The sequence below is a fragment of the Ictalurus punctatus genome, chromosome 7, assembly GCF_001660625.3.
Source record: "Ictalurus punctatus breed USDA103 chromosome 7, Coco_2.0, whole genome shotgun sequence".
Lineage (NCBI taxonomy): Eukaryota > Metazoa > Chordata > Actinopteri > Siluriformes > Ictaluridae > Ictalurus > Ictalurus punctatus.
Window position 1 is genome coordinate 24,276,552 of NC_030422.2, and position 17,459 is coordinate 24,294,010.

At 42.5% G+C, this 17,459-nt stretch overlaps 2 protein-coding genes across 3 annotated transcripts; one reads left to right on the top strand and one right to left on the bottom strand.

Moving 5' to 3' along the window:
* Positions 1-417: 417 nt before the first annotated feature.
* Positions 418-9,888, bottom strand: ajuba (ajuba LIM protein). The gene is made up of 8 exons (XM_017472459.3): positions 7,020-9,888; positions 5,849-5,950; positions 5,610-5,677; positions 5,411-5,473; positions 4,164-4,294; positions 3,880-3,931; positions 3,573-3,641; positions 418-1,124 (listed from the first exon to the last, which is right to left on the bottom strand). The coding sequence occupies exons 1-8, from the start codon at positions 8,545-8,547 to the stop codon at positions 993-995; spliced, it is 2,145 nt and encodes a 714-aa protein (XP_017327948.1). The 5' UTR covers positions 8,548-9,888; the 3' UTR covers positions 418-992.
* A 1,406-nt stretch (positions 9,889-11,294) lies between these two features.
* On the top strand, positions 11,295-17,459 carry mrpl52 (mitochondrial ribosomal protein L52). 2 transcript variants are annotated; one of them, XM_017472548.3, is made up of 5 exons: positions 11,295-11,368; positions 14,798-14,867; positions 14,983-15,050; positions 15,326-15,390; positions 17,292-17,459. In XM_017472548.3, exons 1-5 carry the CDS (start codon positions 11,335-11,337, stop codon positions 17,439-17,441), a joined length of 387 nt encoding a protein of 128 aa, XP_017328037.2. In that variant the 5' UTR covers positions 11,295-11,334; the 3' UTR covers positions 17,442-17,459. The 2 variants fall into 2 exon arrangements, with proteins under 2 accessions (XP_017328037.2, XP_017328038.1); XM_017472549.3 differs by having other exon boundaries at positions 11,335-11,435.

A 17,459-nucleotide genomic window follows, 5' to 3' on the forward strand; every position in this document is an offset into this window, starting at 1 on the left:
TTTAAGTATTTGGAACTTGGATGGATTGTTAATCTTTTTAAGGTGAGCAGCAAATTAAGATCTTGTAATTTCTCTTTGCCTTGTTGATCTAAGTGACACTAGTCTGTTCTGGAGGTTTTGAGTGCGTGTACGGACTTGGACAGATGGTGTGTCCTCCTAGAATGCTTAACTGCACTATCAGTATGTACAACTGTTTGGTGACTGGTCTGACATGGGTTTATTTAAAAACAAAGACAGATTGTTAATTTTCCTTTAATGAGTAGTGATTCAGTAGCGCAACAGTGGATATGACAAGTCTGGTGAAATACTTAAGCCCGGGGTTAAGAAAGATAAATGGCCTTAAAAAATAATTAGTGTGCTACATTCATAAATTGAAATGCCTTGCAAACTGTTACATATCACAGCAAAAAGACATGATTCTGAGATAGAAAGAAGTTTATTAATAAAGACAGATACAGGAATGTTTTTACTCTTTTGCAGAAACATTTCTTTAAAAAAAAAAAAATCTCTTAAGGTAAACATGTTCATTTAAGTGCAAAACCTTTGCTAGTGATATTAAATATTTTTTTAAAAAAAGTTAAGAATAATCCCTTGTAATTTTTTTTCTACAGCAGATATGAGAATAAACAGTAGCTCATCATGTTTCATTCTCCCTAATAACTTAGTAAGGTTGCTCCAACCCTGCACCCAAAGTTTAAAAATCAGCAGGATTCTGTGAATCATGATCTTACTGGCCACTAGAGGGACACACGCCTCCATCTAGTTCCACACTTGAAATGTAGGACCTCAAATTTGAGAAATCAGTCAATAGCATCACACCACCTCTTTTCAGTGTTGCAATCTGCAGCATGTGTGTGCAGGTGGTGGTGGGGAGACAAGGAAAGAGCAAATACTTTAAAAACACAGTGACAAATAATCTTGGGTCACAAATATGCATACATAGTCACAAAGCAGTGTAGGTTGGTCCAACGGAACACCAGTCTCTCCCCGATTCAGTGTGTGTTGTGTGAGGGAAGGCTGTGAGAGGCGCACACCCTGCTCATGTGACAGGAGTGGCAGAGGAGGTGGGAGTCCAGGGGGAAGCACTGCGAGCCTGGTTTATCAGAGAGCTGCTTCCCACACTCCTGCGCGCGCGCGCACACACAGAGAGAAAACAACATACAGTGAGAAGCTGTGAAGTAAAGTTGTTTTTGGTTCATGGTTATATTAAACACTTGTGGGGGGGCTTAACAAAAAAGAGAGTCAAACTTATTTCTGGCTTCAGAATAATTATTGGGACATCAACAAATTAATTACTTGGGTTATTTTAGGAGAAATTGCTGTAAATGTGTACAGCTGTTTTATGCATCTGTTGTTTAAGACATAACTATACAAAAAAACAACTAGAAGAGTGAGTAATGGAAAAGAAAAAAAAAAGTTTAAAGCTAATAGTTTGAATCATGAATAACTCATAAAACAGCAATATGGAGTACAGTGTAAAAGACAAAACTGAGGAAGTGAGGATAAACGTGCAATTTGATCTCGAACAGGAAGACTCAACAACAGTGTGCTGTTGAAAGTAGGCAGAAAGATAAAGCGAGGTACTAAAATCATCTTAAGCATGCTTAACTCATCAGAGCTTCTGCATGCACGGCTGCCTCGGGAAATACTTTGCTGGTCTTTAATGACGGTCGTTAACATGATGTGTAAGAATCATTGGGAAAAAGGCTAATGCATGCATGTACCCATAAAGTTAATGAGGAAGAAAGATGATGAGCATTCGAGTGAGCGAGGCCCTCGATGCGAGTGTGTTCTGACTTTTCAAAAGACGACGAGTTGCTGAAAGACAATACTGAGAACGAGACATCCAAAGAAGGACTTCAAGCTCGTGTCAGTGGATGAAAATGGCTTGAGGCCGTTACTTCACATCAGGGGGAACGCGCCCAAATATACAGGAGAACTGATGACATAACACAGCTCCTAGATTGTATGTAAAAATACTGCTCAAGAATAAAGAATGTACCTTGGTTTTGTTTCATAAATTAAAATAATAATAAATATTTTTTTAAAACTCTAATGCTTGTGCTGCCCAAGCATCTCCCGGTGCTGCGGGGGTTTCCTCCGGGTGCTCCGGTTTCCTCCCAAGTCCAAAGACATGCATGGTAGGCTGATTGGCATGTCCAAAAGTGTTCGTAGTGTATAAATGGGTGTGTGAGTGTGCCCTGTGATGGATTGGCACCCTGTGTACCCCGCCTTGTGCCCGATGCTTCCTGGGATAGGCTCTTCTGTTTATTTGTCTTAAACTGGAAACTTTATTCAACATCCATCTTCTATACCGCTTTATCCTTTTCAGGGTCACGGGGCAACCTGGAGGCTATCCCACGGAGCATCGGGCACAAGGCGGGGTACACAGGGTGCCAATCCATCACAGGGCACACACACCCATTCCTACACTACGGACACTTTTGGACATGCCAATCAGCCTACCATGCATGTCTTTGGACTGGGGGAGGAAACCCGCCCGGAAGCACAGCGAGAACGACACGTTATACTTTCACAACGTATAATTACATTGACATTTATGTAAGGAAACCCCTGCAGCATGGGGAGAACATGCAAACTCCACACACACACACACACACACACACACACACACGGTGGGAATCGAACCCCTGACCCTGGAGGTGTGAGGCGAACGTGCTAACCACTGACACCGTGTGCCTAACATTTTTTATCAGTATGACCACAATTAATAGCATATAATCAGCTGTAACATCTGCGAGCTTAACTAAAGTTACATAATTGGCCAGTTTTATGACCTCTGGTACATTTAAATCACAAGTTCCCTATTCATATGGTAATTATGCATGCTGTGATGGTAAATTAATAATGGAGCGATGATGTTTGTTTATATTTAGTATTTTAATAAGATCCAGTCATGACTATGAGGCAGGCTGATTTGATTCATATATTCATACATTTGAAAGAAAGAGGAAAAAAAAAAATCTAGAGCTGTAATGTACGACATGACAACAACAGAAATACTTTAAAAGCTTATCTGAAATGATAACATCAGATTTTCTTTGTTCCTATATTGGCTGAATAATTCAGCAGTCATCATGAAGCCTCAGCTCAGATCTAATTTATAACTCATCACCTGATTGCTTGTTATACTAGAGAGTTTCAAATTCAGGTTACAACTCCAAACAAGAGTATATAATATAAGTTAGTGCAGGATGTTTTTGTGATTGCTGCGGCCAAAAATGCTTGATTTTTTTTTTGTGGAATACTATTGGAATTGGCAAAATTACAATTGCATGAAATTGTGTTGCGTGGTCTTTCCCCAGTGATGCTTGTCGGTAATTAAGACCTTTTTAGCTGTACTCATGCTTGAAGAGGGCTTTTCCTAAACGCACAATGTTGTGATGTCACATTGGTCCAAATCTGCAGGAAATCTGTGGTAATTTTTGGGAAAAAAAAACTGCAAAGTCCTCCAAACATTGTGGAGTTTGCTTGATTTTTACGTTCGTTTCTGTGATCAGAAAACCGTGAAATCCTGGAGGGACTGAATAAAAGCATAACGTACAACTCACCTCACAGTGATAGCACTCAAAGTGATAGTCTTTGTTCATGGATACCACCCTGAGAATCTCCTCACTGCCCTGAAACACAAGACCAACATGGTCAGAACAGCTTTCTGAGACAGTAGTGTGTAATCCCAGTGTCACATGCCATCACCCCTGATTCACCTGATGAGTCAAAGCAAGAAAAACACAAAAATACAGCTGTGCAGGCTCATGCAAATTTAAACTCGACCTGGGAACCATTTCTATACAAATACTCGACAGCATACACTTGGTGTAAAAGCAAAGAATCCCTCGCCAAGGAGCCATTACTTACCTCAGCAGGTAAAATCGGTTGTAAACAGGCAGCGCACTTAGGAGCGAATGTCCTGGAACACAAAATAATGATCTCAACAGAAAGACCACGAGTGCATACGGTTTTATTTGAAAAAGGCTGAAACCAGATGTCTAGACCGCTTCCTTTACTCACTCCTCAAAGTGCATCATGGTTACTGTGGCATGGTATAGTCAGACTCATTCTCTTCTACGTTTGTATGAATGTAATCAGCACTTTAAACATTCGTACGCATCTAAAGTCAGTCACGTAGCTCCTGCGCTCACCTGTTGTAGTCTGCAACGCAGTAGACGTTATTGAGGTAGTCCACTGTGAAAGGCACGCCGTCCAGAGTCTTCGAGCAGACCGTGCAGCGGAAACAACCCGGGTGATACGAGTTCCCCAAGGCCTGCAGAATCTAACACACACACACACACGTAGCTCATCTTTATATCCTTGTGATGACTTCATATTTGTGAATAAACTAGAGGTGGGAGATATGGCAAAATATCAGCTCATGATATTAACACATTTACAGCATGATGCGATTTTAATTCTAATTTGAATTATGATTTACACGCTTTTTTTTGCTTAGCGTTCATGAGCAAGTAATGAATAAAAACACTACAGGACATGCTGTTCTAGAAATATAATCAACAGTCTGGAAGAGTGATGTTGCCTGAGTTACTGTTACCACCCCGAATTTGATTTTTCAACATCAGCTCGCCCAGAAGTGTTTTATTCCTCTTACACCACAGCGATTTGCCAACAATTACTAATTTATTCAAGAATGATGCGTCATCCATCCATTTTCTGTACCGCTTATCTTATACAGGGTCACAGGGAGCCTGAAACCTATTGTAGGGGATTCGGGGCACAAGTTGGGAGGAGTCCCCTGTGATAGGCCCTGGACTGGGTGCCAACCCATTGCCTGGAACAATCTCACACAGTAAGGACAATTTAGTGATGCAAATAGCCTACAGCAAATGTCTTTGGACTGGCGGAGGAAACCCCCCGGAAGCACGGCGAGAACGACACGTTATACTTTCACAACGTATAATTGCATTTACATTTATTCATTTAGCAGATGCTTTTATCCAAAGCGTCTTACAAATGAGAAATTACACTTAATGTTGTGGAAAATTCATTCCTGTTATCACTTATACGATAGCAGTTAGCCCAAACATAATTGTTCCGTCACTACACTATCTATTTCTCTCTCCATGTTAAAAACACAAAAAAAAGGAATAAAAACAGAGCTTGTTGTGTTAAAGTGTGAAGTCCTCTGTGCCTGAAGGTGTTTAACTGAGGCAGAAACTTTACCAACTGTTACAAATACGCCTTCCATAAATGAATTTCAGCACTGTGGTGCAAGGTAAATTGCTTAATGGGAAAAGGAGCGAAAACTAAATAATCAGTCCAAAAATTAGCATCTTATCAGCTACGTGTCACTCAGTGGAATGGTGAAGTTCATCAGCGTTATATTAAAATGGTCCAAATCCTCACACACACACACACGCGGAGAGATGCGTACCTGCTCCAGGATCAGGTGGCCACACACACAGCATTTTTCTGCTGCAGCCTGGAAGCCAGAAAACTGATAGAAGAGGGGAAATACAAAGGTGAGTAACTATAAAAGGTTGTTCTAAACTAATGTGACTGCATGTATGATGAATCACGCTAACGTGTTGTGCAACTTTAAAATAACAGTCTTCAGTTCCAATCTTCCTTACCATGTAATCCTCCTTACAGTACACTGATCCACCGACATTGTAGAAATCCTTGTTTCGAAGTGTGCGACCTGAGAGACGGACACAGAGACAAAACACGTCAACATGGACAGGTGGATTTTTTCTCCCTCACTGTCTTCGACTCAGATTTACATCTTCATGATTATTTAAGCTAGGGTCAGAGGCTAGGGTCTGAGCTGATATAGTATATATTTATGTGTGGGGGCTGATGGCTGACTCACCGCAGGACACACAGGTGAAGCAGCGAGTGTGATAGAGACTGTCCAGTGCCTGGCAAGCATTATCTGCACCATACACACCTCTTCCACACTTCACACACGTTCCTAAAACAGAGTGAGAACAATATATTTAGCACAAACAGTACATGATACCCTTTGATTCAGTTCAAACACACACACAAAAAAAAGTGTTTTGTACTTCAAAGTAACACCCCTCCCCACACACACACACACACTTCTCTAAATTGGAACATTAGGGCATCAGCCAAACAATGGCCTACTCATATAACACAACACAAAATCCTATCTGGATTCAAATGGCATTTCTGTGGCATGTGAGTCATGCATTCTTCAGGCTGAATAACGACCAGTGTGTTTGTTTAGTGTTTAAACACAGCCCAAAAAAAAGGAGCAAAATCTGGGCTAATAATGCCCTTCTGTTAGGTAACCTATTAGACTCCCTATCATCTAAAATGGATTCAGAGCACAAACACAGTCACACTTTTACACAGATTCTTTAACGACTTCAAGGGGGATTATTTCTCACAACAATGGAATCAAACACACACCCAGCCCTGTTGATATAGAGTGAGAGAGCCTTCCCTCAGGACTCAAATACCTGAACTGCAGGAACACACGCCTGTGCATGCCATTACAAGCAGCGAACACACACGTTCGTGCTCACTTCCCCTACCCAAACTACCGTGCCTCTCCTAGTGCTCTGCTCTGACCCAATGAACATGCAGTCTGTAATTAGGCCCATGCATAGTCATTATGTGTGGTCGTAGGAGATATTTTTGACTGTGTGTAGTCTATTCAGAAATGCCTGTGTGTAGCTTTGGGCAGAGGAGCGGTAGATTTGCTCATGGGCATATGAGTGAGGTATGTAGGCTGGTTAGAGGCCTGGGCGGAGGGCACAGCCATAATAGATATGTTTGCTCTTTTCTGCGCTGCTCTAAACTGGGATCTTCGTTGGATTGACTCAGTTCCGTGGTTAGACTTGCCTTAACACTGGCGGTAATTTTTTTGCTCCCAGTCAGTGTGTAGAGGCCTGTACAAGTCACTGCAAGCCTGACTATCATTTTCATTCACTACACTGCTGCTTCATGCAACTCACACCTTAAACCTTCACTAGAGTGAATAGCAGAAGTGGGAAAAGGTTAAACATCCTCACCAAAAAATTCTTGTCTGTCCAAGGCTGATGGTGGTTCCCTCAGAGACACTTGTTCCTCCTGAGGTTTCGCAGCCACAGATACACTGGCTGCAGGAGGTGCAGAGGTGGACAGAGGCTGCTCCCTCAAGGTTAGTCCTCCCAGCTGCTCCTCTCCCTCCAGTGTCATGTCCCTCAGTAGGAGGCGTGTCAGCTCCTGCTGGTATTGGGTACCTGGCAGGTCTGAGTGCCTCATCCGTTCCCCTGTGCTCTCAGTCCTCGGCCCCCGTTGCTCTACGCCACTCCACCACTCTGTTGCTGCTGGGGAACTGCCCGCTGGTGGGTATGAATGACGGCCATCTTGAAAACCTCCTCCGATCCCTGATGTTCGTTCTAGATAGTCCCTCCACACCTCTATCGGGGGCGCTCCTGCTTTCCCAGGGCCAGATGTTGTGTACACATGCCCAGTGGTGGCACCACCTAGCTGTGTGGAGGAGAAGTGCAGTGGCTGGGCAGGGCCAGACACGTGGCGACTGTCGTAGCCCAAGCTAATGCCGCTGGTGCGGTTACTGCTGCACGGACTTCCGATAGGACTTCCGCTTGTGCCGCCGCCGCCCCCTCCTCCTCCACCACCTCCACCACCACCTCCACTAGCTGTGCTGCTGGCGAAGCTTGAGCGTGGGCTGGCTAACACTGACTCCTGCAGGCTAAAGGAAGAGCAGGGGCTCAATGCTGGTCCGGAAGGAAAGAGGCAGGTAGCCCCAGCACCTTCATGGCTCCTTGTTGGAGGGTGCGAAAGCGACGCCGGCCTGCCGCTGTCCCACGGCTCCCCACCAGAGCTCCAGCGCTTGTAGAACAGCGCCTCCTGCAGGGAGAAGCGCTTGTGGCGTTCTGGTTCAGGCAGAAAGCTTGGTTCGGCAGAGCCTGAGCGGCTGACTGGGCCAGGTGTCGGGTACGGAGGTGGCATGGAAGACAGTGGAGGCTGGGCAAGGAGTTGCTGCCTTCTCACAAGCTGCTGAAGCTCCAGGGAATACCGGCGCTGGTTCAGGGCGGCTCGTGTATTCGGGCTGTAAGCACCTTGTGGGTCGGCATGCTCACCTTGAAGCAAATCTGTACGCCTGGACTGATCACAGGAACCTCGGCCTTCCACGGTGTCCGGCAGGTAGCAAGACACACGCTGCTGAGGCGAGCGTCGCCGCAAAGGTGCAAGCGTCACTGGGTGGTGTTCGAGCGAAGGCCCAGATTCTTCCGGTACAGTTGGTGAGGTGGCGGAGGCAACACAGGACGACACCCTCTGAGAGTTGACCACCTTTGCCGATCTGGCAGCTGAACACGTCTCGATGGAGGGTGAGCAGGTGAGGCTGAACTGAGACATACTCGCAGGTGACGGGCTCGCCACTGGGTTCAAGTGTGTCACGACCTGCGCTGTACTATTTACACTATTACTGTTGTTATTTGTGTTCGAGAGGTCTGTTTTCTTTTTGCTAAACTTGACGCTGCCCGAATCGGCCAGTTTAAACTTTTGCTTCAGTTTGGTGCCGATTTTCTCCATGATCTCTCCAAATATCTAATAAATAGCCTGAATAAGTGTTAATCAATCAATCTTAATCAAACACTTCCGAAATGACACCTGAAAGACTACAGCTTAAATACAGGATCATAAATACAGTGTAAACACAAAGCGAACAATGTTCAAGTCTTCCTAGAGCTACAGCAGGTGAAATGACAATAAAAAAAAGGATTATGATAATAATAATAATAATAATAATAATAATAATAATAATAATAAAATTAACAGTTCAAGACCTGTCTTGTATGTTCAACTAACAATAAATATCTCAGATAAAATAAAGATAAGTTAAAGGGGAAAAAACACGTTCTGGCATGTGGGCTACATCTCGGATTAATGAGACTTGAAGAGATGTTTGATGTGGCCTGAAAGTTTCCACGTCGCGAATCTCACGCTTCTGCCTGAGAGAAGGGAAGCATGCACATCCATTTGGTAGCGGGTTAATGATGCCTCTGCTCACATATAATAAAACGACACGTTTTACGTGCGTCCCAAGGCCAGACGTCCGAGCTTTTAAAAGCACACTAGTCTTTAAAACTAATAAAGTTATTTCGTGTGTAGTTGTCGACTGAAGCGCGATGAATGTAGCGGGTCACATTCAGGCTGCTGTCGGGTCGGATTTGTTTTTCTTGATGCAGCTGGAAGATAAAAATAAAAAGTCTCCTAATAATTGCCACTTAGTCCATAGTTTCAGAGAAGTGTTGCTGGTAGTATATGATACCTTTAAGTCAGCTTCAAAAAGTTTTCAACCCGCTCCGTCTCAGCGAACTGACTCCGAACACGGGGAAGGCAGAAAAAATGTTTTCTCCTCAGCTTTTTTGCTTTGTTTTTTTTTTTGTTTTTTTTTTCCTTTTTAAGAGAAAAGGCTTCGTTTTCAGCAGTAATACAGTAGCCTTATACACGCTGTAAACCAACAAATAACGTGTACCTGAACACCGACCCGCTTCCTCGGCGCTTTCCCACTATTTCCAATCCTGCTGGAGAGAAAATGAACTCCAAAAAATAAAAAAAAATAGTGGAAAACCTCAAACAAGAGGGACAAAAAGAAATGTGCGAATGAGTCGCAGACGCGTCGGAGCACTTATCCAAACCTTCTGGGAGGAAAACGAGCGTGTCTTTTTTTGTTTAAATAGGGGGAAAAAAATCTGAAAATGAAACAACGCCGATTAACTTTCTTTCTTTGCTGCAATTTCTCTCTACCTCCCCCTTCTTTCTTCTTCTGTAGCGTTTTTTTTTTTTTTTTTTTATTCAGACCGGAACATCTTTCTTCGGGGCAGCGCGGAGGGATTTAAGCATCACACAATTTCGTCACACATCCAAACTTCTCAGACTGATGTCGCCTGTTAGTGCGGATTTAATAATAATAATAATAATAATAATAATAATAATAATAATAATAATAATAATAAATTCTGAATACAACCGCTATTAATGTGAAAAAACACGATTTGTTTGTATGAACAGCTGGTAGTTGCAAGAGACGAAAGGGGAGAAGAAGCAATGCGGATTCATTGTTTAAAAATAAGTCGTTTGGCAAAAACGTGCATTCACATTCTGGAGTCATGTGGAGATGTCGGTGTTTCTGTGTAATGTGGCGTGAAAGTTTCGCGAGCCTGATAAAGAGTGAATGTGTGAGAGATCTCGAGAAACCCGAGAGGAAAGCAGACCAGTTTCTAGTCTACTTCTTGTTGTTGTTGTTATTCCGACCCTAAGGCCTAGTTAATCGTGCCTTTCGTCTGTGGAATGTGCGGAGGGATACATCCGAGTGCCCGGGAACGTTGTGATTCGGTCGCTTGTGTGTGTGTGTGTGTGTGTGTGTGTGTGTGTGTGTGTGTGTGTGTGTGCTTTTGCGGGCTCGTAACAATGTAACTGTGTGTGTGTGTGTGTGTGTTCTAAAAATGCCAGTCTCTGCTCCATAGTTACCAGTGGCATAAATTCCGATGGCAGTAAACCGGTTACCACACGGACACTTTTATTCAGCTTCTCAAACATAAACTACAGTGGTGTTTTTATAAAAAAGACATTTTCCCTACCCCGAAGCCCCCTTCTTCTTGTCTTGTGTGTGTCTGCTTTTTTCCTCAGGCTAACAGAAGTGTGTGTGTGTGTGTGTGCCTCTCCCTCGCTAGGCGCGTTATCAGCGAGTGGGGACTTGTTAGAGAGAACACACACATACACAGGGGATGTTTCAGTCAGCACTGCACGGCTAGATACACAGCAAGAATGCGAGAGGAAGAGTACAAGCTGTCGGGAGAAAACAAGTAGCTGCTGTGTGTGTGTGTGTGTGTGTGTGTGTGTGTGTGAGAGAGAGAGAGATTGCAAAAGCAATTCTTAATTAAACTAATTAGATTGAGATCGTGTACATCTACAACCGACTTTTACAATTCACAAAACAAAAAATTATACTTCTTCCTTTTTAGATGTACATTATTATACAATGGCACTTGGACAGAGCTTTGTAATAGAACAGCGAGGAATGTTGATCGTGAAATATTATTGCCAAACAAATACGCACAATTCTATTTAAACACTTTGCAGTAAGGTCATCCGTAACAAATTAGAAATTAGAAAAGCAGAACAGTTCAATTAGTTACAGTTTAATTCAAAATGCAAATTGTGAATGAGTACGGTATTATTTTTTTGTGGATATAACGCCATCTAGTGGTAGAAGAATAATTTAACTTTCTCCACAGAAGCAAGTTGTAGTACTAAACCAGTTTGACTTTTCTGGCTTGCCGTAATTGTTGTCAGGGGGATCCTTCAGAATCCAAAATGGCGGCGCCCTTGAAGCTGCTCTGTACTTCAGGTGAGAGAGATGTTATTCAGAAAGTATATACGCTTTAGAGCAGCTCCTGGACTGCACATTCATGAAGGTGATGATGTGTTTTAGAAGTGAATTTTAACTCTAAGTTTATATTCATTATGGCCTGATATTTTCGCGTGTTAAATGGTGCGCATGTTAGCAAGCTAGCGAGCTAGCACTGGCTGCTCAGGATACAAGCTACATGGTAGAGGCTTGATCCAAAACCGCATACTGGGTGATTCAGTTTGATGAGCAGTGATCCTAGAGATCACTTTCTACAGAGGTCTGTTTTATGGCTGCTGTACGGTTCCTTATAGTAAGCGATTTGGTCAAATGACTGAAAATGCTCCATGGATGATTCAAATTAAACTGAGGTGGATGTTTGCACAGGAATAACTGACCTGTCAGAGATGGGATTTGAGGTTAGAGATCAGAGATGGCAGTTACCACTCTCCTGAATCCAGACAATCAGTCCGCTTGATTAGCCAGATCAGCTCAGCTGGATTAGCGCTACAGTTGAACTCAATAAGAAAGCAGATTTCCAGAAAGAGCGCTGATGATCACTGAGAAAATTTTTAAACCTAAATAGGACGCTCTTCACCCAGAAGAGGACGGGTTCCCTTTTGAATCTGGTTCCTCTGAAGATTTACACTTTATATCACTCAGGGAGATTTTCATGGCACCTGTCACCTCTGGTTTGCTCATAATGGATCTAAATTTACATCCAGATTTCTATAAAGCTACCTTGTTATAACGTCTGTTCTTAAATGTGCTATACAAATTGAATTGGATTGGATTGCACCTTCTTAGGTTTCCACACTAACTGTTGGGTGTTGAACTGTGTATGAATTGTACAGTGATAATCTCTTAACTGAGACCCAGCACATTATGTATTTGTAGTCTGCTGCCTTAAACAGGAATTGACAGTGAACACTGAGGCTTTCTGAATGAAGGACCAGAGCCAACTCTACTTTTTAAAGATGCTCAGGTCCTTCAGCCTGTGTGTGTGTGTGTTTGTGTGTGTGTGTGTGTTTGTGTAAAGTTGCTCTACATGTTCTCTCAGTGTGTTGCAACAAAAGCCTTTTTTTTTGGTGTGGAGGAGTAAAGAAAAAGTCCTACATTCTGAATACACTCATGAAGAATTCAAGTTCTGTGATAAGGATAAATCTTGACCCTCTAAAAGTGATGGTGGAGAGGACTGTGTTGGTGGAGAGGACTGTGTTGGTGGAGAGGACAGTGGTGGTGGTGGAGAGGACTGTGTTGGTGGAGAGGACAGTGGTGGTGGTGGTGGAGAGGACAGGACATTGGTGGTTGTGGACAGGACAGGATAGTGGTGGTGGTGGAGAGGACAGGACAGTGGTGGTGGTGGAGAGGACAGGACAGGACTGTGGTGGTGATGGAGAGGACAGGATCGTGGTGGTGGAGAGGACAGGACTGTGATGGTGGTGGAGAGGACAGGACTGTGGTGGTGGTGGAGAGGACAGGACCGTGGTGGTGGTGGAGAGGACAGGACAGGACCGTGGTGGTGGTGGTGGAGAGGACAGGACAGGACTGTGGTGGTGGTGGTGGTGGTGGTGGTGGTGAGGACAGGACAGGACTGTGGTGGTGGTGGTGGTGGAGAGGACAGGAGAGTGGTGATGATGGAGAGGACAGGACAGTGGTGGTGATGATGGAGAGGACAGGACAGTGGTGGTGGTGGTGGAGAGGACAGGACAGTGGTGGTGGTGGTGGAGAGGACAGGAGAGTGGTGGTGGTGGAGAGGACAGGACAGTGGTGGTGGTGGTGGAGAGGACAGGACGGTGGCGGTGGTGGAGAGGACAGGACGGTGGCGGTGGTGGAGAGGACAGGACGGTGGCGGTGGTGGAGAGGACAGGACGGTGGCGGTGGTGGAGAGGACAGGACGGTGGTGGTGGTGGAGAGGACAGGACCGTGGTGGTGGAGAGGACAGGACAGGACCGTGGTGGTGGAGGGGACAGGACAGGACCGTGGTGGTGGAGAGGACAGGACGGTGGTGGTGGTGGAGAGGACAGGACGGTGGTGGTGGTGGAGAGGACAGGACTGTGGTGGTGGAGGGGACAGGACAGGACGGTGGTAGTAGAGAGGACAGTGGTGGACAGTAGTTACTATCCTCTTCACAGTGTAATTATGAGTTTGAGAAGTTCCTTCAGTAACAGGCTGATTCAGTCACTGTGTAGGAAGGAGCTCTTCTCATACACCACTCTCAGACTATACAACCTGTCTTTTAAGGAAGTCTGGACTAGAACAAGTGCAATATTATTTATGTATGCTATCTCCGGGGTGGACAGATGATAAAAGTTGTACCTAGCTGACCAGGATACAAAGCTCCAGTGTGCTGCCTAGTTCCATGTTTTTCTTGCTTGGAAACCTGACTAATGACTAGGGTAAAATTCCTCCCCGAGTTCCCTGGCATATGCTCCAGGCTCCCCCTGACCCTGTGTAGGATAAGCAGTACAGAAGATGGATGGATGGATGGATGGATAGTCTTACTATCTTCATATATTTAAAACCATGAGGTGACTGTGTGTTGTGCTAAATGAGAGCTCTTCACTGGACTTTTCTGAATTTTTCTATGATTCCCTCAGTGTATTTACATGCATGTGTAAAGTCTGTCATGTGTGTACGGTAATTAATCCACCTAGTAAAAAATACTCTATCTTCAGTTCATGTCTTGGCTGATGTGTAGTGAAGCAGACGGTAGGATTTAAAACGAGGAACTCACCCTGTAGCTACAGCAATGAAAACTTTGTGAAAATCATTAAAGGCTGTTTTGTTCTGTCGTTTGTTTCCCCACAATGGACAACTATGAATTGAAAAAAAAAATCATCCGAATGTGAAATTAGCTTGTTCTAGGCTATTGATTTTTGTGCATCTATATCTTACACATTATATTTCTATACATATTTCTATTTTAATGCTCCTGCTCCGTATCTGGTTTGTATTCCTCATGCTCTTCATTGGTGCATTTTGTTTTGTATGACTGCTGTAACAAAGAAATTTCCCTCATGGAATGAATGAAGTATCTATCTAGTTAGCAGGATAAGTAGACCCAGTAATATTCCTGAGCATCATACATTCAAGGAACACTTTACACAAGACATATAAGTGAGGATTCTCACACATTTTGCAATCAGTGAGGAAAAATCTATGGATCCTCCTTATAGAGTAATTACAGCTCAGGTCATTACATTATATTACAGAAAGCCTTAATACAATCCAATTATTCGAATGTTAAGCACACATTGTGTTAGAATAGATTGAAAGCGTTTTGTAGCACATTTTATGTGTACTGTTATATGGATGCGGTACTGGACTTTGTAAGAATAAACTTACGTTTCTATTAAAATCTCATACTACATTTTTATGACCTTTATTATTTTTTTTAAAAGTTGCATTTTGTTCTTTTATTTAAAGTCTTAAGGCAGACTGTGCGCCCATTTTCATCTACGTGTGTGGTTCATGCAGGGAAGAAGTGGAGACTGGAGTAAGTAATCAATAGTCCCTTGTGATTTGTTTCTGTTTCTTTCTGCGTCCTTATCTGATGAGTTCACCTTAGAGTAAGATTACAGAGAATGACTTTCCGTGTGTCATATCTACAGGAACGGCTTGGCCTGGACTGGATCAGAGTACGGTCCATTAACAGATCTGCCCGACTGGTCATTCGCAGGTGAGTTTAGATTTTACATTGTTTAGATTTAACTTGTGCTGGTTGATATTGTAATAGGTCACATGATTGGTTTAAAAACATATGTGTATACATGCATGTATTTTAAGCATGTTGAAAAATGTATGATGGTTTTGCTAAATGCTTTTGTTATTTGCACGATGCAGCCTTATCTGTATTCGTGCGTAAACTTGTGCTGCTTTGTTTCCGGGAAAATAGAGCTGAGGCAGTACATTTACAATTATTCGACTGGTTTGTGTATCTGTCTTTCTCCGTAGATGGCAGACCTGCACCTCCACTGAAAGGACAAGTCAGGAGGCAGAAGCAGAGGGAGGACTTTGCAGTGAGTTTTTTGAAAGATTGTGTCCTTGTGTTCTTTTTTCAAAAATAATCCTTTGCAGTAGTTTTTCCATTATAACTTTGTGCAATGAGCCTAGTGTCAGCTGTTCAATGGCGTATGTGAATACTGAAAGTGAACTGAAATAATGATAGGAAATTTGTATTAAATAAAAACATGCATTTATGCTGTAAGGCATAATCCACGACTTTGGGGTGTGTTACACAATTTTAATGCACGACATGGAGGCAAAGAACCACCTGAGTGCATTTAAATAGTGTAACGCACACCTAGCCATGGATTATCCCACTTACAGCATGGTCACTTGCCAGCATTGACAAGTTAAAGCTGTCATTGATGTTTGCAGTGCAAAATTTGACTGATGGGATAAAAAATAACGGTTAGTTATTTTATATACGGGTCGTTAGATTTAGAATTCTACCTGTTAAAGTAGTGCGGTAAGATTACATTTATTTGACTGAATTATAATAAATAGTTATTAGTGAGAGAGAATGAGAGAGATTGTGTCTGTGCCGCATCTCTACTAATAATGAATCTGTGAGTTTAACTACTGTATGAAGCTATGACTGTGTGTTACTATGGTTACAACTGTTTACAGGCAGTGCGTTCATTTAGAACGGTGATTAAACAGACTGGAAAAACCTGTGCATTATACAGTTTGAACGCACAACTTCCAGCCAAATAGAATCTGTAGTATAGCTGATAAATAATGAGAATTGATATTTCAACAAGGCTGTCAGTACCTCTTATTATAATTATTATGTAAAATCCTATTTAAATACTTAATATATATTTAGGACTGAGTTTTTTTTCCTCAAGGCATTTTGATCAATTTAAAAGAGTATTTAAAAATGATTCATGCTTTCTAGTAGGAAGGTGGAGCACATCACCTCAAAGCAATAGACATGCAAAAGCATGACTTTATTGACTTTGCCTTTAATATTTGAAAATGTCTCATGGTTTCTTTTAAATAAATGTTCTAAACCATGAGAGAAGACAGAACAGGAAGAATGGTGACTAGTAGATTAGTCCATAAATACTGTCCCTAATAAGAAATGCCAGCAGCATTTTTAGTTATGTAATGTGACAAATCATTAGTCCATGCCCTGTTTTGCTGTGTACAATGTGCATAAATGATCAGTTTGATAGTGTATGTATTTGTACCAAAGCACTGTTGAATTCTCAAATGTTCCATAACAGCAGCTGTGCTGGCTGCAAGGCAAATCTCAGTCATTGTTTCTATAGTAACAGCTCATTTACAGGGATTTGTATGGCAGAAAAGACACATAATCTGAGGCTAATAATAAACTGATGAATAATGTGGTGTTATGATACACATCTTTCTTTGTTAAATAATCAATATGCTGAGCTTTTCTGTAAGGAGATGTTTATTTAACATTAATGGAAGGAGTCTCCAGTGTCAGCACTTTGTAACAGACAGAGAGGTCAGAGTTTACGGCTTCTTGGTAACATGAAAAGCTGCATTTCTTTGTTGTTTTTTTGACTTACTAACTTCACGATAAATCTTGAGTTGGGGCTCATAAAGGAACGACTGTTTATAACTGCTGTAACGTGAGATAGTTGTAATGACAGGAACTAACTTATTTCGGAGACATTTCACAAAATTAAACGTAACTATAAACTTCTTTTTAAAAAAACGACATTCATTGATGAATAAAATCTGCTTTGGTATATGAGAAACTTTGTGTTGTGCTTGTATTTGGTAAATAATTAACTTAAGGCAGGTATTAGCATCACACCACCCTATTGTTGATTTTTAAAAAAAATTTTTATAAGAGCTGTTAAACACAACTGTTTCATTTTGCTCCTCAGTTATTCAGAAGGAAATAACCAAAGGGCTGGTCGATGTGTCTTTCACTTTACAGAGGAGAGCAGTGAACCTGAGTGCAGAGGTGGACCAGGGGATAAGGACATGGAGGGCAGAAAAGGAGGAGCAGGAGAGCGCGAGGGAGCAGCTAAAATCTTCTATGCTTAAACCTAAAGGCAAACTGTTATTAAAGAGCAAAAACAAATAAACACTGAAAAATGACAAA